The 25,141-nt window shown below is 54.5% G+C and overlaps 1 protein-coding gene across 1 annotated transcript in view; it reads right to left on the reverse strand.

Moving 5' to 3' along the window:
- Positions 1–535: 535 nt before the first annotated feature.
- The window catches only part of SDK1 (sidekick cell adhesion molecule 1), a 539,910-nt gene continuing 515,304 nt past the window's right edge, over positions 536–25,141 (reverse strand). Inside the window, exons 39-43 of the mRNA XM_059896610.1 lie at positions 22,321–22,485; positions 19,190–19,327; positions 16,584–16,704; positions 16,008–16,137; positions 536–4,146 (exon numbers count right to left, since the gene is read on the reverse strand). Of these exons, the coding sequence (XP_059752593.1) occupies positions 3,901–4,146; positions 16,008–16,137; positions 16,584–16,704; positions 19,190–19,327; positions 22,321–22,485 (800 nt within the window). The 3' untranslated portion in view covers positions 536–3,900. The remainder of the gene's footprint in view (positions 4,147–16,007; positions 16,138–16,583; positions 16,705–19,189; positions 19,328–22,320; positions 22,486–25,141) is intronic.

Below are 25,141 nucleotides of genomic sequence, written 5' to 3' on the forward strand. Positions count from 1 at the left end.
GCCCCTCCTGGTGGACCCTGGCACCCACGGCAACTTGGCCCCAGGGCACACGGGCCCAGCTGGAAGGGGCGGGAAGGGCCTCAAGCTCCCAGAACCTGCTGGGCCCTTGTGGAGAGGGGAGGGGAGGGTCCATCGGAGCGGGCAGTCTCCCCCCAGTCAAGGCTAAGTTTGGCAATGAGCAGTCTCCCCTCCAGGCACCTGTGGAGTCTTTGTGGGGTACTCCAGGTGGTGGGGGGCTGGTACTGAGGATGGCTGCTGGCCACTCCGGGGTGTGCGGGCCCCAGGCTGCTCGCCTCAGGCCCCTGGCCACCCGGCCGGGCTGCTCCCCGGGCGTGCCTCTCCCCGGGAGATCTAAAACTGAACCCCTCTGACCTCACCTCCGCTGTGCGTCCACACCTGCATTTCCAGGAGGGGCCAGCACAGCACTGGGCTGACATTTCAGTGTTCGATCCTACAGCCCTAGAATTCATGAGTCACTTCATCAACACTTGCTGAAGAAAATCACAGGCGCATAAGGAACAAAATGATGCTTTTATTAAAAATCGTACCCATAGCACCTCTCTGTCTTCCTACATTTTTTTTCTTTTTTTCTTAAAGGAGATCTAGTTTTCTGCACAATTCCAGAAAATTGCCGGGAAGACTCCAGGACTGACCTAAGCCCCTGATAAACCAGCAGGCGAGGCTGACAGGAAATGAGGCACGCACAGCAGACCAGCTCAGTTCCTGGATTTCCACCTGCTCCCACCTTTCGGAGCTATAGGGATGCTGAATCAAAGAGCCGCATCTGGATACGTGGACCTGACTGCTCACTGGGGGAAGAGCTACAGTGTGCCAGGAATTCGTAAAAACCGAAAACCATGCTACAAACCATTAGCAACATTACGCAAACACCATGCTTCAGTCCCGTCGCGGCCCAGGGCAGGCACAGCGTCACAAGGGGCTTACGGAGCGCGCGCCACCCTCTGCGGTCTCCCCCAAAGCTGCCCCACATCACGTCTCTTCCGCGACGACATTTACCGAGTGCTCCTTAAAAGCATGGCCGGGAAGGGGAGGCCTTGGTTTGGACCGATTTATTCAGAGGGAGGAGGTGCAGTAGATCAAGGAGATGTGCTCCACGGCCCGCTAACCACAGGGACTGCCCACAGCCCCGCCCTGCCGCTCACTCGGCTGGAAACCTGTGCCCGGAGTCCCCAGTGGGGACGGGAGCCCCGCGCAAACCCATCCCTGCCGCTCAGACAGAGAGCGCGGCCCAGCGGCTGCTTCGCTGTGGGTCCTCACGCGGAAGGGGCGGCTCGCCTGCCCATCACGGGGCCTTCGATGGGGGACTCAGCGACAGCTGAGCGCAAGACACCTGACGGGCATCATGGCTCAGAAGGCGGCAGGATGGAACACTCCTCCTTGCCTCGGTGAGAGAAACGGTGCTCGTCCTTTTTTTCAGAACCGAGATTAAAATCCAGTATCCATTTTCCTATCCTGTGATTTTCTTTTTTCCTCCCTAAAGACGAGAGGTTAGGAATCGACGCTTCTCAACGCCCACACTACCTGGAGGCTGAAACCTAACCAGAGACCCCCCGCTCTTCCTCTGGTCCAGTAGCTCCCACGGCTCACAGCGCCGGTGCCACCGGGCGGAGCGCGGACGCCAACGCCCATCGCCGCCTCGGACCGCCTGTTCCGTCCCAAAGAAGTTCGCTCAAAGCAGAGAGAACACAGGAAGTATAACGAGCCTGGGGAAAAAGGCGTCATGTTGTCACAAAAGCCCAAAAGCCAGAAACACGCCTCAAACCAAGCCGTCCCCACGCTAGGACGTCTCAGCACTTTCGCACATATAAAGCAGCGGACGTGCGGCTCAGAGAGCAGAGCGCGGAAGCCAGTGTTTGTCCACGTTCTCTGTCGATCGCTTGTCTTCCGAGAAACTCGAGGGGCAGCCTTGGGGCTTTCTGTCCACTTCCCCGTCTGGGGCCGAGAGGACAGAGGTGGCTGGTCCCGTGCCCTGGGCGGGTCCTGACCAGGGAGCGATTCTCACGCAGGAGAGGCTTTGGGCAGAGCGTCTAGGATTTTTGGTTTAGAACGTTTCCCCTTTACACAGAAAAGGAAGGAAGGAAGGAAGGAACGGAGGGAGGGAGGAAGGAAGGAAGGAAAGAAGGAAAGAGAGAAGGAAGGAGGAGGAGGAGAGAGAAAGGAACCTTTCCACACCTCCTACCTCTACTTTTAGAGAAACTGAAAGGGTTTTTTTTTTACCCAACACAAAACTCTCAAACAGAAGAGGCCTTTTTTCAGCAACACAAAACTCTCCTTGGTCTCCTGGGGAGACCGCACCCAGCAACTCTGAAATCAGAGGGTTAAGACGGCCCTCTGCCCGGAGGAGGCGTGGGAAGAAGGGACCCCACAGACCACGTGACCCACGGGTGGCCACGAGACCGGCTCCCCGTGGCGTGGGTGGCCCAGCCCTTCCGCCCTTGGGGACCTGCAGGCCGGTCCTGTGCCCTGGGGGGTGTGGACAGGCTCCGGTTGACCGGGCAGCCGGCGGGGTCCTTCTGCAGTGCCCCTCCCCCAGGGGGAGGCGGGGCACACCCCGCTGACAGCAGCAGCACTCCCGGCACATCTGGCCCTGGAACCACGGCTTGACCACCTGTACCTCACACACCTTTTGCAAAAAATGATGTGATGGGCTAGAGGCAGAGCTACGGTTTGGAGTTTCAAAATAGTTCATGCTATTACCATTTAGCTAAAAAACGAAAACAAAACAGTAACAAAGTAAAAAACGGTTTCCAGAAAACCCATTAAGGCTAAGAGCTGGCCTGGGGTCAGGGGAAGGGAGAGCCACACCACAGTCACGGCAGCGGCGGGAACCCGGAGGCCCCAGGCCGCGCGCGCTCCAAGGAAAGCCGCGGGCCACACGCATGGCGGGGCCTGGCAGGCACGGGGACGGGGGGAGGGGCTGGGGACCCCGTCTTCTCAGAGCCGTTTTGCTATACTTGGAGACACTGTCGCTCTTCGTCTTTCCCACGTACAAAGCTAAACAATTAATAAAAAGGCACCTGGAGACAGCTGAGACTCATTCATTTCATGTGACACATTTTAAAAAAAGATAAAAAGATTTAAAAAATACTCTGGTTAACAATGCACACCTCTTACACAGCGAGCGATTCTGCAGCCGCTGCCTCGTTCGCTCGGGTTGGCGGGCTGGCCGTGTGCTGTGCGGTCAGGGAAGGAGCGAGCTCGCCGAGGGCCACGGGGGTGGCTCCCGGCAGCGGTGCTTCCTGCTCCTGCGCTGCGAGGTCGAAAGGAAGGAAGGGGGAGCCCCGAATATTTCACCCCTGGAAGGACGCCGAAAGGAACCTTGGAATCTGTGGCCCCGCGGCCAGGAACCTTAAAGCCGATTCCTCGCCTACAAACTGCCGAGTGAGGACATTTCAGAGATGGACGCCCTTGGGTCCGCAGGCCCTGAGCCTGGGTCACACACATGCTCTTCGCACCCCGGAGACGGAGACGGTGGGATGGAGCCCCGCGCGGGCCGCTGGTTCTCGGGCAGGGGTTAGAGAAGAGAAGGGCACGGCCTGCAAGAGGCACGGCCTCCCTGGACCCCCGTCTCCCTCCCCGCCAGCCTTCCTAGTCGGCGCAGGATGGAGAAGCCCGGGACCGAGGGCTCAGGTCTTCTCTTCCCAGGTCGGGGTGATGAGCCCTTGCACCAGTGAAACACACCTTCTCGTAAAAAGAAAAGGAAAACAAAGAAACCCGCTTCCTGCAGCGATGTTACAAAAAGCCAGTGAAAAAAAACTTTCCTAATTGAAATCTCGCGTTCACAAGTGGGTAAAATCAATCATCAGGCGTCAGATCCTCTTAAACCCAAGCTGGAGCCCAGTTCCCGGAGCTGATTGTCTTAACAAGGGTCGCCGCCGCTCACACGAAGGACGAGAAGCCGGTGAGCGGAGTCCGGGCGCCGTGGGCGGCGGGCGCGAACACGGCGCTCTGCGTGGTGACCACCGCGCGCGGGGCCGGCCCGGCCTCGGCCCCCGCCACCGCCTCGTACCTGTGCGGGGCCGCGCCCGCGCGCCGCTTCCACGAGTTGTAGTAGGTGGGGTCGCTCAGGTAGTGGTTGACGAAGGAGTGCTGGGGGAGCGCGTCCTCGGACTCGGACTCGGTGCCCTGCGGACAGACGGATGGACAGCGAGGCGTCAGCCAGGCGGGCGGGGGGGAGCTTAGGGGGGCCGTGGACACGGGGGGCGGCCACGGATGGGGGGAGCTATGCGGGAGGGCGGCCGTGGGCAGCAGGGCTGAGAGGGGAACAGGAAGGGCCAGGAAGGGGACCAGCACTGGCCGCCCACGGTGGGATGGTGCAGGTCAACTGTTTCCTCCCGCTTGCCCCGCCTCAGACCTCCTACACTCCACACAAGCACGCAAGGACCCCCCAGACCTCCCCCCAGGAGACCGGGCTGAGCTGCACCAAGCCGGGCACCGTGCTGTCTCACTGCCCTTGAGTCTCTGCTCCCCAGCCCATCACTGTGCCTGGGCCAGTGTCAGGAGGGTCTACACTGCACTCCCACCCAGGAGAGGTCTACACTCCATCTCCCACCCAGGAGAGGTCTACACAGCACTCCCACCCCGGAGAGGTCTACACAGCACTCCCACCCAAGGAGAGGTCTACACAGCACTCCCACCCCGGAGAGGTCTACACAGCACTCCCACCCAAGGAGAGGTCTACACAGCACTCCCACCCAGGAGAGGTCTACACTTCATCTCCCACCCAGGAGAGGTCTACACAGCACTCCCACCCAGGAGAGGTCTACACTTCATCTCCCACCCAGGAGAGGTCTACACAGCACTCCCACCCAAGGAGAGGTCTACACAGCACTCCCACCCCAGAGAGGTCTACACAGCACTCCCACCCAAGGAGAGGTCTACACTTCATCTCCCACCCAGGAGAGGTCTACACAGCACTCCCACCCAGGAGAGGTCTACACAGCACTCCCACCCAGGAGAGGTCTACACTTCATCTCCCACCCAGGAGAGGTCTACACAGCACTCCCACCCAAGGAGAGGTCTACACAGCACTCCCACCCCGGAGAGGTCTACACAGCACTCCCACCCAAGGAGAGGTCTACACAGCACTCCCACCCAGGAGAGGTCTACACTTCATCTCCCACCCAGGAGAGGTCTACACAGCACTCCCACCCAGGAGAGGTCTACACCCCATCTCCCACCCAGGAGAGGTCTACACAGCCTCAAGGGGATGGTGTGTATCCTCGCAGTGCAGAACACAGAAGAGCACGGGGGTGTGGAAGGCCTAGGGGCCGTAGCCTGCCCAAGACTATGACGCAGGCTCCCACAGACCAATGGGATCCGATCCTGAGCGTGAGAGGGGTGAGGAGGAGGCTTGTCCTTCATGGGACACACATTCCCGGGGAATGTCACATCCATGCCGATCTCTGAGGGGAGGTTGCCAAGAAAGGACACCCTAAATGAGCGCGGTGTCGTGGTGTCTAAAGTGCTACGGGCCCCTCCCTCTGAGGGACCTGACCCCTCACCATGCGGCGCCAGAGCAGCTGGTGGAGGAAGTGGGCCGCCCATTGATGGTTCAAGATCAGTCCCTCTGAGGCTCTTTCCCCCCTTTCTTTCTACAAAACAAAGCAGCAGTTTCTAGTAAGAGCACTTAGCCTGCACAGTTTCTACGTTCATTTTCTTGAAGTAAAACTCCATGCCGTGTGTTGTGCGGTCTTGGCGGCAGGATTTCAGTGCTGGAGGGTCTGCAGATCTGGATAGTGGAGGCCGGAGTGCTTTCCCAGAGCGGGGGGGGGCTCCCGGTTCCCCTGTCCCAGACCTGCCAGGTGGTCCCGGGGCCCCTCCCCGAATGCTAGGAGCTTCCTGCTCCCTGGTGGGTGGGGATGGCACCCAGGCTGCCCGGGCTCTGCTGTGAGGACCCGCACCCAAGACGCTCCCCAGACCCTGAAAGCACAGGGGGTCCTCCCTGCGCCCGCTACCCCGGACCTCACAGAGGCCACCTTCCATGTGCCGAAAATGGGTCTGCAGGCACGGTGGCTTTCGGCCTTTCAAGTTCAAGGAGGGCACAGGAATCGTGGCCGAGTAAAGCCCCTCCCCTTGCGGGGCACCCTGCCAGGTGAAGGTCACCGTGGGCCGCGGGCGGGTGACTGGCTGGTCCGTCACACTCCAGCCGCCCACGGGCGCGGCGCCTCCTCGCTGGGTGCCAGGGCCGAGCCGGCAAGGGGCCAGCCACACCTGCCCTTCCCCCTCTCCCCGGAGGGTGGCGGAGGCCTGGGTGGTATAAAGGACTGAGTGTCCCGCGAATGCTGGCTCAGAATCTCCAGAGAGTTCTTGGAAGAGCACAGCTTCCTGGGCGGCAGCTCCCGCTCTGCTCTCCTGACTCAGTGGGTCCGGGATGGGGCCTGGGAACGTGTATTCCCTGGAGGCTCTGGGAAGATTCTGAGCAGCGGCCAGGCTGGGGTGGGGGCAGGGGAGGAGGGGACAGTCGCCTTCGGCCTTCACCTGGCGGTCTGGGGGTGACGGCCGCCCCCGAAGGCAGCTCGGACCCGAGAGCTCACGCTGTCCCGCACCCGGGGAGCAGCATTTCGTGCTGTGAGAGCGACGGCCTCTTGGCTGTGCAGACACCCCTCGTGTACATACGGTGGAGCCAGAGACTTCTGGGATTTTTTGGACACAGGCTGAAACCCTTGCTCTAAATGGAATATTTACATAAAGTAATGACGGTGAGTCACAGATCTGAGAATCCTCAGGACGTTAAATGTAAACCGTTCATGTTGTGCCATTGTGCATGGCTGAGGCAGAGCTCCTGGAAACGGGGGCTGACAAACGTGCCCTCCCAACGCATCCCAGAGGCGGAGGACAGCTTCTCCATCATCGGACAGCGATGCTGAGAGGCAGCCCAGGCTTCTTTCCTGTGGACACTGCTCACGACAGAGTAGCCTCGTGCCACCTCTGTCGCTGCACCGTGACCCTGGGAGGTGGGAGTTTGGATTCCCAGTTTATGGATGAAAGAGGGCTGTGTAGGCCCCGGGCGGCGCGGGAGCCTCCCCTGAGCCCGGCCACCCAGGCCTCGGCGGCTCCCGGCTCCAAGCCCCTCCTCCACGGCAGCTGAAGGGGCTCACCACCCCCTAGTCGTCAGTCCCAAGCCCATGATGCTCTGAAAACCAAAAGCTGTTTTTGCAACTCGTTTGGAGGCAGAGCCTGACCTGCGTTGAGCTAAGGTGCCGCGGACCCCGAGCTGAACTGCTGGGAGGCCAGCTGGTGTGGACATCCTCGGGGGTTGCTGCAGAAACACAAGTGGGTTCCACGAGAGTGCCCCCCGGCCCTGCTGGGGATGTGACCCGATACAGGACTCAGCCCCAACCTGAGAAACGCCCAGTTCTTGAAAGTGTATCTTTTTCAGATAAGAGATCAGGCGCCTGCCTCTGCGGCTGGTGGTTAAGATTTATCCTTCACCCATTTTCTAGAGGCCTTGAGGGGCTTACGAGGCCAAGCTCCGTGTAAACTCAGAGAAAGGAGGACAGAGGTCATGGAGGGAAGCCGAGGAATCTGTTATCAGTCCCTGAGTTGGGTCTGTCACTTCTTCAGACACTGATTTTGGTTCTAAATTTCCTGAAGCTCAGGGGAAGGAAGACACTGAAGCCCTCTTTCCTCATGAGAAATTCACGGAACGTTCAGGATTGGATGACAGCAATATGGTTCCTGGTTTCACAGACGGGGTCAGGGTTTATGATGATCTGAAGACTGAACGTTAGGATTCAAGATTTCACCCTTCAGTGTTCGGGGTCCTCCCCACCCACCGTCCCAACCACGTGAGGACGAATGTGAGAAGTCGTGATTGGATTCCATCTCATTTTGTGTTGGAGAGAATGGAGGCCCACAGAAGCGAGTGACCATCTCAGGGTCGTACTGGCTGGGGACAGAGTGGGGGCAGACCCAGCTCTGGCATCGCAGCCCAGGTGGCAGAGACAGAGGCTTCCCAGTAACCCTTCGGGGCCGCCTTCAACCCCAGCTGTATAAAAGATTAGAGACACTTCAGTGGGCGGGTCTCACACCAGGTCTCTCCGGTGATGGAGAGGCCATCATATGCGGCGGTCACTCGTTTTATAAACACGTCCCACACCCAGGGGGTGGCCCGGGGCACTTCTCTCGCCTCTTTCTACCCTTGTCCCCCCTCCTGCAGCTGTTCAGGCTGCGGGGAAGCCGGGTTCGCAGTCACCAGATGGGACTGAGGGGCAGCCTGGAAGGGGGCTCTGAGTTCTCGCAGGAGCCAGCACTTCTCAGAGTATGTCCAGCACTGCTTCGAGAATGAACACATCACGTGTCCCACACTCATGTGTGTGTTCACGTGATTAACAAAACGTAGTTTCACTGGAGACCTCTTAATAGCTATGTGTCCTTATGCACTTTCTCAACCACACATCTCAGTGTCCTCTAGGCCTGTGACAAATGTGGGCACTAAGAAGAGGGCCTGGCAGGAGACAGTCGGGGTTGGCTGTCCAGCTCACAGTGATGTCCCAGTGTTTGTGTCTGAACTGTGACCCTTTGAAGGAAGTGACCCTTGTCCCACCTTTCCCTGTGACATGGGCTGAAGGGTTTGACCCTCAGAAAGCAGTGATTGGCTAATGGGTGGGCATGTGGCTTAAGCTGAGCCAGTCAGAACCTTCCCTGGGATTTTCCCACTGCATCTGGAAGAGCAGAGTGCTTCATGTGGGGACCAAGCTGGGCGGCTGTCAGCCTTGAGTGGCAGGGCTGCAGGGCCAGCCAAGTGGTCCCAAAAGCCACTGTGAGAGAACAAAACCATCATGCAGAAAGGAGAGGAGAGACTAAGAGCTGCTCCTTTAGCTTCTTGCTGTTCATTTAGGGAGAGTGAGAGCGTACGCAGGTCTCATGACACACGAGGGTGAGTGTGAGGGCGAGGGCCTCCTGGCTCCTGCTCAGGTCTTGCCTTTGCCTTCACAAGAAAGCACCGAATTAAAATGCCATTCGTCCTTCTGCTGCCTGCCCTGCTTATTGTTTAGATGACATTATTTTTTAATGAGGATGTATTTTAGTGATTTAGAATTGTTGACAAAAAGGAAACACTGCAGGGTCTTTTTTTTTAAGTTTCCTGTGTGATATGAAATAGCGACGTGTGTTGGTTTCCCAGGAAACTGTAGAAGGCCAGCCTGTGATTGGATGTGCTGGCAGACGGACTGTGAGAGTTTCTACAGGTGCATGGACACCTGGCAAGCAGCTAATAGAGATAATCTCAGCGCTTTTGGTACTATATTGGCAAGACGAAAGACTCAAATGTTATTAGGGAATTAGTTAAGCATGAGGGGGTTGGTCTAAGTTGGTTGGAGCAGGAGAGATCTTGAAAACTGTTTCTTTGGATTTTGAAAACAATTTTTAAGATGCGATTTGAACAGTAGCCCTGATGTAATTCATAAGCATCTGTGCGATAAAACAGAGACAAAGCCTCTTATTTCTAAACAGAGGGACATAAAGAGCCACAGCACGTGTCATGTGACGCTGATGGCCTAATTCAGAGCAACTCTCATCAGGCAGGTTGTTGTGCACCTGTGAATGGATTCTTAGAATTTTCACTTGAGCAATATTTCTGAAAATTGGGAGAAAAGGATGGCATCACTATTTTTTTTTAGTGAGATATTAGCTTTGCAAAAGAGCTCTTCCGGCCAAGACCTCATAGGGTTTCTGGCTCTGGAGGAGCGGGTGGGCAGGACGGGAGGTCAGGAGACCCCGCCCCAGTCGGCCAATCATCAATACAAAGATCCTTCCAGAATGGCTGGAGGAGCCAGCAGGTCCTCTCCCTAGTGAAACAATGATTTAACTGGGGAAAATTATCTTATAAACGTTTAGAGTCCCTGGAATTGGTGCCAAGGGCATACAGCAAAGGGGGGAAGACTTATTCCAGAAAATCTAAAATCACTAAGAATAGCAAGAGTCTGAGCCACTTGACCTATGACCTGCTCCCCCTGCCCCTCAGCCCAGGGTGACAGAAGCTCCACTCTGAGCACATGTGGCCAAGAAGACCCAGCTCCTAGTCCAGCAATTTGGTTTGACCTGGAGCAGGAAGCTGCCGGCATCTCTCATCCAACTGCCCACCCCCAGCTCCACAGGACAGAACTCTATTCCAGGCAGGTATGGCCAAGAGAACTGGGCTTCCTTTCCTCACCCAGTCTTTGCTGGGAGGCTGGATGATATGCACCAGGCACAGCAGGTCGAGAATACTGAGCCTTGATTGCCCCCACCCCAGCTGGCTAGTACGGAAGAAGTTCCACCCTGCCCAGAAGACCAGGGGCTACCGTCTCCACCCAGCGCCCCACTGGTTCAGCAGGTGCATCACTATGGAGAAGATGTTGTCCCCACTCCAGCTTTGGTGCTGTGACACAGAGGTCCTGATAGGGGCAGAGTCAGTCCTTAAGAAGAGAGAGCTCCCCTGCTCTGCCCGAGGGGAATGGCTGTATTTGGACCAGAGCAGGCCTAAGGGCATTGTTGGAAACCATGGCGACCTCAGGGGTGAGAAATTGAGAGGAAGCTGGCAGCTCCATGATAGCAACAAGTGAAGTAATAATAAACCGGCCGGAAGTTTAGCAGCGAGAACCAGGCAAAGAGACAGCTAAGGAGAGCCCTCTTGGGGGTTAGAGAAAAATTCAAAGGTTAACAACATCCTGCCACTGCAAAAGGGCTGGACTGTAATTGGATCAACCTATGGAGTAATTTATACCCTGGAGCATTGTCAAAAATAATAGAGCTAGCAGGTAGTGGAAGTTAACAGCTGGGTGTGATACCCGTGGTGGTAGACAATCCGGAATCTTAATGGGGAGGCAAGAACAAGAGACAAGGGGACCCTGGCTAAGACCGGTCATCCCTGGTTGTCAGGGAAACTGCACGTGTGCCCAAGGCTGCCCCTCTGAGGGGTGACATTGGAGGGTATACATTGCTGAAGAAACAGACTTCCCTGAACTAGTCCAGGCAAGTCACTAAACAAATAAGCAGATAAGCAAACCACAATGACAACAACCAGCGGGGGTTGAATATCAGTATTCTAAATTGATACAACATATTATCGAAAATGAGCTGTTTCCAAAAAACAGGAAAGTGTGACCCATACAGAGGAAAAAAAGCAGGCAGCCTCTGGGGAGCCCCAAATATTGGCAGACAAAGACTTTGAAAGTAGCTATTATAATATGTTCAAAGAACTGAAGGAGACCATGTGTAAAGAATTAAAGTATGCTGACACTACCACACCAAGTAGAGAATGTCAATAAAGAGACAGCAATGATTTAAAAAGAACCTAATGAGAAGTTCTGGAGTTGAAAAATACCATAACTAAAATAAAAAATTCACTAGGGGGACTCAGTGGTAGATTTGAGCTGACAGAGGAAAGACTCAGTGCACTTGAAGATAGAAATGATAGAGATTATGCAATCTGAAAAACAAAGAGAAAAAAGAATGAGAAAGGAAAAAAAAACACAGCACCCAACAAATGTGAGAACGCACCGAGTGTACCAACATAAGCATAGTGAGAGTACCAGGATGAGAAGAGAAAGAAAGAAGCAGAGAAAATACTGGAAGTAATAATGACTTAAAACATCCCAAATTTGGTAAAAAAAAGTCTACAGCCCTGACAAGCTCAATAAACCACAAGTAAGATAAATGGAACAAGATTCACACCCAGACACATCATAGTTAAAATCCTGAAAGACAAAGACAAAAAGAAACTCTTGAAGTCAGCAAGAGAAAAATGACTCACCCAGTACAACAGAACTCAAATAATATTAACAGCTGACTTCTAATCAGAAAAAATGGAGGACAGAAGACAATGGGGTCACACATTCAAAATGTTGAAAGAAAACTGTCAACCAAGAATCTTATATTCAACAAACTATTTTCAAAATGAAGGTGAAATAAAGACATTCTGAGATAAACAAAAACAGAAAAATTCATTGCTAGCTGACCTGCCTCACAGGAAATACTAAAGGAAGATTGTCAGGTTGAAAGCAAGTGACACCAGAGAGTAATTCAAATCCACATGAAAAAACAAAAAGTACCAACAAAGGTAATTACATAGGGAATTATAAAAATAGTATAATTACCTATTTGTTCTCCTTTCTTCTCTTATCTGATTTAAATAGCAATTTCATAAAATAATATGTATATAATTGTATCGTTGGGCCTATAATATATAGAAATGTAACATACTTAACAATAGCTGTGCAAAGAGGCAGAAAGAAATGAAGAAAACCAGAAATAGTAAATAAAAAGGTTAAAATGATAAACTCTAAATAGATACTTGCTCGCCTTTCTTCTCTCAACTTCTTTAAAAGACACAAAATTCTATCAAATGATACCTATAAAAATGCATTCTTGGGTTTGCCACATATATGGACGTAATATGTATAATAATAGCACAAAGAGGGGAGGAGGGAATAGATCTATACAGAAATATAGAGATTTAGGATAAATCTGAAGCAAATACCGATACTAGGGCAATCACTATAAAAAATAACTGAAAAAATATATAGCAAAAGCAAAACAAGGGAGTTAAAATGGTACACTAGAAAATATCCACTCAACAGAGAAGACGACAGCGAAGGAAAAATAGAGAAATAGAGATATGAGACTTATAGAAGGCAAACACCAAAATGGCAGATGTAAATTCTGCCTTAGCAGCAATTACATTAGATGTGAATGGATTAAACAACCTGGTGAACAGGTAGAGATTGGCAGAATGAATAAAATAACATGATCCAACTATATGCTGTGTGCAAGAGACACATTTTAGATCCAAAGATTCAAATAGGTTGAAAGTGAAAGGATGGAAATGATACACTATGTGAACGGAAACCAAAAGAGAATTGGAGTTGGCGGTACTAATATCAGACCAAATAGACTTTAAGACAAAATTGTTACTAGAGACAAAGAGGGACACTCTGTACTAATGAAAAGGGTCTATCCATCACGAAGATACAACAGTTATAAACATATATGCACCTAAAAACAGAGCCTGCAAATACATGGAATTAAAACTGACAGAAATGAAGCGAGAAATAGACAATGTTAACAATAATAGTTGGAGACTTCAATACAGCAGATGGCAGAAGATCAAGAGTGTGGAAGACTTGAACAGCACTATAAATCAACCAGACATGATAGACACACACGGAACTCACCACACAGCAACAGCAGAGCAACGCACCCTTTTCAAGTGAATTCTTGCAGCACAGACCAGATGCTATGCCATAAAACAAGACTCAGTAAATTTGAAAGGATTGAAAATATACGAAGTATGTTCTTTGACCACAATGGAATAAAATTAAAAATCAGTAACAGAAGAAGATTTGAGAAGCTCATAAACCTGAGGAAACTAAGACACACACACCTAAATAACCAATATGGCGAATGGGTGACTTGTGCGGTGTGTGAATTACAACTCAATCTGGTTGTTTAAAAGATGTGGTTCAAAGGAAATGTCCCCATTGGAGCTGGCACTTCCAAGATCCCTGTGTTGGGATCCCATGCATCTGCCTACAATTCTCCCAAATCGTAAGGGTCAACGTCGGGACCCAGCAAGATTATAGCGCACAGAATTCTGGAAGAAAGATGGGCCTCACCCTATCTACCTGAGAACGCAGGAGCAGACAGAGAGCCCAGACATGCGAGTTCTTAGCCTGGACTCCACGGGGCCTTCGCTGGAGGTGACTACCACAGGCTTCAGGGGGGCCTGGAGCCCCAGATTCAAGGTGAAACTCCTGGGTGGAGAGAGCACCCACACCTTTGATCAACTTTCTTGAACCAAAAAGCATTAGGACCCAAAAAGCATCTGTGGGAATCACAGAAGGAACCCCTTCCTCCAGGCACAGGGCTGGCCAAGGCCCCTCCTTCACTCAGCCACATGTCCCGGGGCTATGACAGCTCAGCTCTGCACAGCAGGTCTGGCAGGAGGGATGGAACTGCGAGCCCGAGGCCCATCAGGGTGTGTCTGTCAAGCCTCGGCTCTCTCATCTATTACGGGAGGATCCGAACAACCTCCTTGCAGGAGGTACCGTGGATTCCACGTCCCTCTCTCCTCCTCCCCCCGCCCTCCTCCCTTCCTCCCTCCCTGCCTTCTTCCTCCACATGTGTACACGTGTATGTACTTAGGAATGCGTGTACGTGTGCACGTAGGCATGTGTGTATATGCCTAGCTCAGTGCCTGCATGCATTTAATAATCCTCCATGCAAATCAGCTGAATCTGGATCTCAAAACACCCGCCTGTGTGAGAGGAGAAACAGACTGAATGCCTCCTATCAACCCATTCTGAGAATGCTTTCATGAACAAAGGGTCCAGAATTGATGAATCCAGTCCTGGCAGCGCTGGGAATGGCCACAGGCACCTGGGAGTTGGGCTGCAGGAGATGGTGAGGGCGGGGGCCAGTAAGCTCTGGACACATTTGGCTGGGGGAGGGGTGCGTCCAGCCTCAGCACCTGCATGTGGGACGGCCTTGGCCTCAGGCTTGTTGTGTGAACAAGGACGAGAACTGCTCTACCTCGCACGGCTGGTGTGAGCGTTGAACGAGCGTGCCAGGCCCAGAGCAGGCGCTCAATCAGCACTCAGCACACGCGGAACCGTGAAGAGCGCAGCCCGCAGAGCTAATGCCCGGTCGCCGTGAACACCACCCATGAGGCCTGACGCTCTAAGAGCAGCAAGCCCAGGAATCAAGGACAGATCAAGGCAGGTGCTGGTGACTGTCTCTAACTGCTGACCCAGAACGCACTGGACGGTGGGCCTGCCCCTTCCCAATGTGCTGCTTTTGGTACAAGCTGCGGCTTCCTTATCAGGAGGAGGCAGGTCAGTGTCTGCAGCTTTTCACTTGAAAATCTAAAGCCCCTCAACTTTAGACAAATGTTCCTTCTGAACATCTGCAGTGCTGCCTGCTGTTTTCCCCATGCCCACGGCTACGGTACAGACGGGGGGCCCGGCGTCCTTGTCAACAGAGCATGTGAGGCCGAGCAAGCTGGTGCCACCCTGCCATCCCCCTGCTGTCTCGGTCCCACTGTGAGCTCATACGCAAGCCACAATTTAAAAGAAGCCATTTTAGTGAGCCTCAGGGCTCAATAAGGCCTGAATTCAGATCAGAATGAAGGTGAGACTTATTTTAGATTAAACATTGATTTAGAGTGTGAATGCCAAGGGGTGCGGCGGGCCTGCGTGTCCATCAAAGAGCTTGGTGAATTTCATCCCTGTCAAGGCTCAGCACCTCTGAAACTGAACAGTCTAGGACTGACCGGGGCCCAGCTCTCTACCGGCTGCTTCGACCGGTTTTGTTCGTGAACGTGAGAGACTGACTAGGGCGCTTGTGGGGGAAGCGGAGCCCCTCCCGGAGACGCGGCCACGGCTGCCTCCAGGGAATGCCCCCCTCACCCACCCCCGACGGAGGCCTCACCCAGGACTCGCTCAGCTCCACGGAGAGTGCCCAGGTGCGAAGGAGGCCTGAGACGTGCAGGGCAGAGTCCTGGGGGTCTTGGCGGGAGTCTGACAGCCCCTCGGGGCAGGGTCTCCCTGGTCCCAGGGCTCCTGTCCTGCTCACCTGACCCTGTTAACTGACCCAGCGACGCTGTGACCGAAGTCCCCTCTTAAGCACAAGGACGCAAGAAGGGAGGCTGGCGGGAGGGGAAGCCGACGCCTGGGGCGGGGGTCCCAGGTTGTACCAGTCGGGCAGGCTCGGGGGCCCCCCTTACCCAGCCGGGGTCTAGAGGCCACCAAGTTCCACGGTGACCTCCAGAAAACTCCGGGTCTCTTTCTGAAAACAAAATGGAACGAGGATGGTTTGCGGATCCGACGTCCACTTTGGGCGAGTGACTGACCTAGGAGCCAGCCTCGAGCCAGGGACCTGGGGGCCAGAGACGAGCGAGGACCTTCCTCGTCCGGGAAGGGGAGCCGCTTGTCCCCGGCTCTGCCTGCCCCGTGCGGTCGCGGGGCCCCTGGGGAGGGCGGGGCCCCCGCGTAACAGGCACCCACCTCAGACTCCGTGGCGTCCCCCGACTTCTCCTGGAGGGTCCCGCCCTCGGTCAGCGCGGCACCGTTGTACTTGTTGCAGATGTCTTCATCTGAGTAGTGTAGCCCGCCGGGGCTCGGCCGAGGCGGGGACCTGGGTGGGACGGGGACACCAGTTACCCCCCACTGAGGCCTCCCGACCCCCCCTCTGGCCTGCTTTGAGGCCTCCCGGCCCCCCCTCTGGCCTGCTTCGAGGCCTCCCGACCCCCCCTCTGGCCTGCTTCGAGGCTGAGTGGGAGAGATCCGCCGCCTCCGGCACCATTTCGGCCCCCAGTGCGAACAATTTGCAGTCCCCCTGCAGCTTCGCGTGACGCCTGCCCCATCTGGGGCCGGGAGCTCTCCCGAGACCACGTCCCTGCCCCTGAGACCTGCCCTCTTCTTCTGTCTCTGGAAATGTCTTTCAAACATCCTTAACTCCCCCCCACCCTGCCCCCACCCCCGGCTCGGCGCCGCCCCACTGGGGGGCCCGTGGGCGTGGGCCCGGCCGAGCGGGTCCTCAGGTGGAGGCGGCACCGGGCGCTGGAGCTCTTGCAGCCCTACCTGGTCCCGTTCTTCTTCGAGAAGGTGTTCTTGACGTTGAGGTGGCGGGTGCTGAGCTCCAAGGTGGCAAATCCCCCGTTGTCCAGGGTCACGGACTCCTCCACGTTGGAGATGCTCTTACCTAAAGCCGGGCGGGGAAACGAGCACAGATGCTTCAGGAAGTTGCTCCCCGACGGCCTGCTGGACGGAGCCCAGGGCCGGGCCGGCCCGCGTCAGCCAGCCAGGCAGGCAGAGTCAGGCTGGGGAGGAAGGGTGCACATCAACCTTGCAGCAAAATGACAACGTTAGGCTTTTGGAGTTCATGTTGCTTGACACCAAAATACGAGTATTTTGATCAGTATTTTATTGAAGAGTACTCAGAATACGTGAACTTTTTAAACCATTGAGGAAATTAAATATTCAACAGATTTCAGAATAAAAGCCTCACAGTCATAGAACGAAACAGTAAGTGGAGACTAACTGCATAAGAGTGACAGCTACAGGGTGCAGCGCTTCTTTCTGCGGTGATGAAAACGCTCCAAAACTGACTGTGGTGACGGTCACACGTGTCTGTGAACGTAACTGAAAACCACTTAAAATAAGTCTATAAATACACATCAAAACATATTCTAAAATACATTAGCCGGCCACAGTTACAAGTAACCCGAGGACACGAAGAGGTCCTGGTGGCTCCGACCTCGTTCGGCACGAGAGCTGGTGTCCTCACAGCTGCCCCTCTGCTCGGGCTGGTCTCCCCCCCTTTTCCCTCCCCCGCCTTGGGAGCCCCTCCCCCAGCCACCTTCCTGACTTATCACTCACCCCTTCCTTCAGATCACAGCTCAAGGGTCATGAGACCAGAGAGAACTTTCGGACCCTGAAGTCTTCGCCCTGTGCTTTTTCTCTCCGTGGTGCCGTCACCATGTCTGCCTTTTTCCTGTGCTGGCTTCTTCCCCGTGGTCGTCTGTCTGTCTTCCCTACCAGACCATAAGCTCTTGGAGCACAGACACGGTTACGCTCACACAATTACGCTCGTAGTTACATCCCAGCCCCCGGGACACTGCCCGAGCACACACCAGGGGCTCCGTGTGTGTTTGTAAAATTCATCAGCCTTTCTAGACCGCAAGGGTCCTCTCTGCTGGGGATCCCACAGCCCTCAGCTCACCTTAATGTTCTACTCGTGTGCAACGGGAAAAAGCCAGCAGAACACAGAGAGTGGTGAATGAAAGATGAAGTTGCTTGCGAGGAGGGATTTGGGTTGATGGGAGGAGGGCAGGTGGAAACTGTTGTCAGAAGGGGAATCTGACGGCGTACATGGGAGCGCGAGCGGGAGGGTGAGAACGAGACTGCAGCAGCAAAGGTTTAGGTTGTGTGTGTCTCCTGGGCAGGCAGGGAGACATTCTGGTAGACAAGTGTTTCTTTTCTCTTTTTTTTTTCCCCTGGGCTTCAACGATGACGTTAAATTAATGCTCCAGGGTGAGGCTGAGTATCAGAAACTGCAGGTCAGATCGGACTTTTCAGGCCTGTTTCCCAGATGGAGAAGGAGAGCGAAAGCGGGGAGATTTTCTCTGCGCCAGACATCGGATTCTGTAATAGCATTAACTCAGTAAAATGACATGCCATTCATACACTGTAAATCCCGTAGGAATAAAATCTGATTTAAGAACACTTGTTAGAAGTGAATTTATACAGAAAAAAATAAATCCTTTCTTGGAGGGATGAATGGCTTAATGTTACAAAAGCAAATGGCAGGCACTTTAGGTGCCTGGTTTTATGAACACTTTTGGCGCCGTGACAATGGTGCCGGGGGCTGGGGTCGGGGAATCCGCTGGCCCCCGTTTCACAGAGGTATCAGAGTGTTTCCAGCACCCCGTAAGGTTCCCTCACGGACCTTCGCTGCTTATACTTCTCCACTGAGAACACCCACCATCCTGCCTTCTAGAAACATCCATTCATTAGGTTGTTCCTGACCTTCCTGTAAACGGAGTCACACTGTATGTGCCCTTTTGTGGTCAGCTTTGCCCAAGTTTGTCCATTTCTCTAATGATGGTGATTCCTCTAGCAAAGGATGCTTACTAAGCACCTACTACACACCAGGCCAGGCTGTGCTGGGAACACCGGGGACCCGGCCCACAGAGGGCTCAGAGCTGCGACGCGGGACCTAAGGCAGGTGCTCACCCTGTTAGTGAGAAGGGCTGGGCCACAGACACGATTCTGCACCATCCCCGAGCCACGCCGGAATGCCTGAGACGTGCCCCATTCACTGTTCTCATGACACTGACGAGTGTGATTTTTCATCTGTTTAACGCTTTCCACTTTTTAATCATCACTTAACAAAATACTCCTGCATTTGAGCAACAGTGCAGATGAGGAAACAGACTCACAGAGGCCAAATGACCCAAAGGACACACGGCCCACTTGAGGGCAGAGCTGGGACAGAATCTGGTGGCCGAGGTAAAGAGCTCCTGTTTCCCTGCACCTGCTGCCTCCGAAGGGATGTCTGTTGTGCGTGTTTTATCAAATGAAATGGAATGTGGATGTGGGCACCCCGGATCCAGGAGCGAAACCCCAGACGTTTCAGCTCCAGAGCTCCCCCGTGGGGAGACAGGGAAAGGCAGGCGCCGTCCCACCTGGGCCGCAGCTCCCGTACTTCTTGTTCTGGCCATGCAGGACCAGGGCGAACACCACCAGGAGGACGACGAGCAGGCTGGACAGCGCCACCACCAGGAGGAACCACCACTGCTCGTAGAACGGGGTCTCCACCTGAGCTGAAGGGCGACACGGCACACGGACGCCGTCACGTGGGGCAGAAACTCAGTCCCTGCCGTGAATGGGGGAGGGGAGGGCTCGAGGGGCAGCCCCGGGCACGGGGAGGGTGAAACCCCTGCCTGGTCTGGGTTGTTGCGGGCTGACCGACCCAGAGACAAGGCTCTGGTTCCACCGGCTCTTTTGGGCCCAGGGTCCTGTCCCCACCACCCCCCCCTGCTCCCACCCCAGAGACTTCGATGTCCTGGACCCTGGCCATCGTGCTTATATTCCCTCAATTTCACCTGCTTACAAATGCTGTCTGGGTTAAAGGGGGGGAGGAACAAAACCGCCTGGATTTGCTCCTTTCTCCCAGGGCCAGGGCTTCCCTCCCAGACAGCCCCCAAGTCCCCTGGCCACCTCCATCCCCGCTGCCACCCCCCGGGCCACTACCGCCGCCCGGGCCACCGGAACCACTGCTCAATTGTGTCGCCTCTTCCCGTTGTGCTCAAACCCTTGACGTCACAGAGAGCGTTCTCAGGTGGGAAGTCAGCCCCTCCTAAAAGCCCTCAGTGCTGCCCCTACTGGCCTCGGGGTGCGGTCAGTCTAAACCTGGGAACCCCGTGACCCGAGCCCTGCCCGTGCCGAGCGCTGGACCCTTCCACACCTGCCCAGAAACCTCTGCTCGCACCCTCCGGCTGGGTGGGCCAGCCTGACTACCTGTCGGCCTCCTCCGCTGCATCAGGGCCCCCGACCCCGGAGGCTGGGCCGTGTTTTATTTATTTCGATCCTCCAGCAAAACTGAGCCGAACAACGGGCCCCCCTTAGATACGTTTTCCCAGAACGAACAGAAAAGGTTTCACTTGAAAGTTGCTTTGAAGGATTGTCTTCCTCATGTTTTATTCTGTTTACTAAGAGGAGAAAAATGGGAATTGTTTCTCGGTAGGTGTCGGATGGCCCTGGGGTCCCACTCGTGCCTTCCACGAGCTACCCTGTTTCGGGGCATCGGACGTGAGGGACGGAACAGGAAGCCCATTACAGGTGGAGCCCAAGGTCTGGCTCCCAGGAGCAGAAACCCGCAGAAAAGACCTCTCCCTTATGCTAAAGACCTCACTGGATGGATGCGAAGCGTGTGCACCCTGGGAACGAGGGGGACGTCTGCTCTGGATCATGTAACAGCACAGGGAGGCTTGACAGATGACAGCACTTTAAATCCAAAATACATGAGCTGGATTTCAGGCTGTACGTTAAGTCTTCCATCTAATAAGGCCAACACATCCAAGCTGACCGCTGGACAGTGGCGCAGAGCGGGCCTGGGCAGAAAGGCCTGGGCAGAAAGGCCTGGGCTGGGCTACAGGACTCTGGCCCCGGGTAGGGCTCCCCGCCCCCGGTCTGCACAGCGGAGCCTGAGGGGTGCTGGCAGGTGACGGCCTGCTGGCCTCTCGAAACCATGAGATGAGCGGACTGGCGACCAGCTGGCAGCCAAGGCCAGCGCGGGGATGCAACGGATTTCAGAGGAACGGTCCAGCCACGGTGCCCCATGACCTCAAGGGCCGGGAGCCGCGTGCTTACGTAGGAACTAGCCTTTGCCACCGGCTACGCGTGTGCGGAATTAAAAGCTCTGTGCATTTGGAATTGCTTTCTAATGATTTCTTGTTCATGAACGAAGGGAGGCATATCTTGAATTGCTGAACTGGGGCGATGGGTGATGGGGGTTCCTTATTCTATTCTCTCTACTTTGGGGTATGTTTACAATTTTCTTAATAAAGATGAAGGAAGCGAGGAAAATTTGACTTTTCTATGCACTGTTCATTAAACAAGCGAGTGGTGCCAGGGTCCTTCCCGCAGCCCCTCTCACTGAGCGCCCCTGGGATTCATGTTGCTCCTAGACCAGGGGCCTGAGCGCCCAAGACGCTACCCTTCCTCTAGACTCACGGCAAGGAAAGGATGAAGGATGCCTTCAATTTAAACAAGTGCAGTCAGCAGCTTGAACAAATGTGACTGCAGGGAAGGGAAACATATTTGTCTTGATTGGAAGGAAGGCTCTCGTGGCTTCTGGCCCGGACTCGGCCTGCTCCCTTCTCCAGATCACCTCCAGCGGTCAGCCCTCACTCAACCCCTCTAGAGCCCAGCTCGCAATCTTGGCTGCACGTAAGGACCGCTGCGGAGCTAGACGATCATCAAGCCCAGACCCGCGCCCCCGGCGATGCAATTGCTGTCCAGGGTGGTGCCCTGCTGTTTTCTAAGCATTCCCGAGGGGTGACCCTAAGGTGCAGGTGGGGTGGAGACCCGCTTCCCACCCGCGCCTGGGACCAGCCTCACCTGCCCTCCCCTCCCCACCGGCTGGTCCTCACCGGGTTCCTCACCGGCTACTTCCTCTGCCTCGCCCCAGGCTCTCCCTTCCCTGCAGCTGCCCCCCTGCACCCTTCCAGACCCAGACCCGGGCTCCCTCCTCCGAGAAGCCCTTCCTGATTTTCAGGCGGTCACTTTGTCCCCCAGCTGTTACACCGCTTGCCACGTCACTGGTGAGGACAGAGTCCGTCGCCACTGACACTCGAGCTCTGGGAAAGGCAGCCTGGCCTCCCCGTGTCTACGGCTCCACCCAGAGCAGGGTGGGGGGGGCACCTCCAACTTCAGGCGCAGGGCTCAGCGGGGCCCCCGTCGGACACGACCGCGTGTCAAGGGCTACCACACTCCCCGGTGGCTGCTGGGGGCGATCTCTGCTTTTCAAAACCGGCCCGTGGCTCCACGTGAGGACGCGTCCCCTCATGGAGGGTCCTGGGCTCCACTTTGCCGGGGAAGCCTCCTCCCCGGGGGGACCCTGCCCGGCCGGAGCTGGTGGCTCCGGCGCTCAGGGAGAGACGAGAACTCAGAACGGCTGGAGCACAGCGTGGTCGGGAGCGCGGAGCGCGCGGGAGACGCGCGCCGGTTCTCCTTCCGTCCCCGTGGCTCCAGGTCACCCTCCCTGTGCCCGAAGGAGGGGCATCGCCCCGGGATTCCCGGGCGGGGCTCCTACCTGACACGGCAGCAGGGGGGCTGCTGGGCTCCCCGTAGCCCACCTGGTTCACGGCCACCACCCGGAACTCGTAGGTCACTCCTTGCCTGAGCTTGTCCAGGCTGGCGGTGTAGGATGTGGCACCCCGCGGAATGTCCTTCACAAACATGTCCCACAGGCCTTCATCTGCAGGGCGGCGAGAGCAGAGGTCAGGGCGCCCGCGCGTGGATGCCCACCCCGCCCTCAGCTCCCGGCTCCCTCCCCGGGGGGCGGATGTGAGCAGCGGAGGCTGGGTGAGCTGCCGGGGGCGGGGGCACAGGCGGGAGAGGAGCCTCCCCCTGGTGACCAGACTCCGCTAAGGCTGCAAGCTGGCGGAGGCATTTTCCCCAGTGCTCTCCGGGCCTCTGGTTTCTCACTGGATCTCGCCTTCGGTGTAGGGTTCCGGCTCCCTACAGACCTCCGGCCGCGTGTCCCTAACCCCACCTTCCAGGCTCTCCGAGGACACCCAGCCGGCGGGTCAAAGAGAAAACTTTGAACAACGCCTCTTTTGCCAGCCAGCTGCCAGCCTTGCGGTGATGCCGTCACGCTGTCCCCGCCGCCTGGGGCGGTCGCTGCAGTGGGCTCGGCGCAATTTTCCATAATCGATAACGGGTCGTGTGCTCTCGTGGGGTGAAGGCGCCGAGTGGCAGCTGGCATGGAGGTGCACGTGCTCTGGGACAGCCCTGCCGGGGCCTAGTTCCCTCACCTGGGGACCCGGCCTTAACCTGCAAACCGAACTCCCCAAGTGCCAACCTCGAGTCTGAGCATCCTTTGGAAGGTCTGCAGCATCTAACCTGCCCTAAGACCAGCAGGTATTTAATCTATGCCCAGGTGCTACCGAATACAAGTATAAATTTTAAAAAATATACTGAATTTTGAACAGACACCAACACACCTAGGTTCATAGAGCATTATTCACAGTAGCCAAAAGGTTGAGGCAACCCAAATGTCCATCAACAGAGGAATGGATAGAGAAAAGGTGGTCCATCCATACAATGAAATATGATTCAACCTTAAAAAGGAAGGAAACTCTGACACCTGCTACAACATGGGTGAACCCAAGGACAGGATGTTCAGTCAAGTAAGTCAGAAACAAAAAAGATAAATACTGTATGATTCCACTTATAGGAGGTCCCTAGAGCAAATTCATAGAGACAGAAAGTAGCAGGGTGGGCGCCAGGGGCCGAGGGAGGGGGAGGGGGAGTTAGGGTTTGATGGGGACAGAGTCTCAGTTTGGGAAGATGGACAAGTTCTGGAGGTGGATGGTGGTGATGGTTGTGCAACAACGTGGATATACTTAATGCTACTGAACTGTACACCTAAAAATGGTTAAAATGGTAAATTTTATGTTATGTATTTTACCACAATAAAAATACATATTGAATTTCTTTAAGCCCTGACGTGTAGGAAAACATTAATAAAATTGAAATTAAAGCCAGAAAATCAGGTGCAGAGATAAAGGAAGAAGCTAGACAGCGTTGGTGCGAAGGCTGCCTCACCACACATTAGCTGTGTGACCTTAGGGAGAGTACTTAGCCTCTCTGTGCCTCATCTGTAAAACGGTGACAACAAAGGGCATCTACATCACAGGTGTGTTGCAAGGGTTAAACAAGTTAATACTGATAAAGTTCTTAGTAAGCAGTACACTCCGTGAGTGTTTGCAAAATAAAATATAAATCCAATTTCTAAGGAGGTTGTTCAGTAAAAAGTGGGCTCAGGGCCCAAAATGTTCATTTGAAATAGTGATCCTTCATGAATTAGAAATTCTTTTATAGGCACAGGTTTGTGATCTTTTAAAAACAGCAGGAGATCTGGAGAGGAATCTCCATGCACATTTGAGTATGCATGCATACATGCTGACAGCTTTACTGGGGCGGGGGTTATCTGGAAACCAACCTTATCACACACCTTGGAACACCAGATATGTTTGAGAGGACACAGTAAACAGAAAGAGACCGCTAGTGTGTAAGTTGTATTTGCATAGGGTTTAGAGTTTGCACCGATTAAGCCCTTGTAGTCACAGGTTAATGAAGGAATAGATGTGAATGAGAACGTAAAGGCATAAATCTCTGTACAGGCAAAAATGGAGTATGATGATTATTTATTTCTAAATATTCCCATTTATAGTAGTTTCTCACCAAGTTACCCATTACCACTAATAATGTCCAAATGGCAAGTCATAGCTTAAGCCTTTCTTTTCCTTCTAAAAATATGAAGGTTTACACTCATGACTGTCATAAGTGATTTATTTCTGCTTTGGCAAGAATGATCGGGGAATAATAGGCACGGAGGGTGCGCTTTCTCTGCACGTGCCACTCCCTCTGCCTGGAGACCCCGGTGCGGTGGCGGGCGTCCTCCCCCTCTCACCCATCCACGCATTCGATCCACAAATACTTAAGTGCTCCCTCTTCGGTCAGGCCCTGTTCCAGCCAACAGGGGATCAGATGAGATTTCTGCTCTCGGTGAGCTATTTATAAGTCTATGGGGGAGGGGGGGATGGAGGAAAATCAACAAGGTCATTGCACCCTTTCAGATTCATCTTTTTGAGGCCAGCCTTGACCCACTCCTACACTCCAGGAAGAGATGGCAGCTTCTGCCAATGGGTCTCCAGAACACTTCTTTATATTTACCTGTCTGTTTGCACCACTGGGCTCTTGAATTTTTCAAGAGTTCAATAAATATCAGTTGACATGATTCATCTCCCCTTCCTTACTCCTTTCCTTCCCTTCCCTTCCCTTTCCTTTCCTCCTTCCATCTACCCATCCATCCATCATCCATCCATCCCTCCATCCCTCCATCTGTC

The sequence above is a fragment of the Balaenoptera ricei genome, chromosome 15 (genome assembly GCF_028023285.1).
Source record: "Balaenoptera ricei isolate mBalRic1 chromosome 15, mBalRic1.hap2, whole genome shotgun sequence".
In the NCBI taxonomy this organism is placed as follows: Eukaryota; Metazoa; Chordata; class Mammalia; order Artiodactyla; family Balaenopteridae; genus Balaenoptera; species Balaenoptera ricei.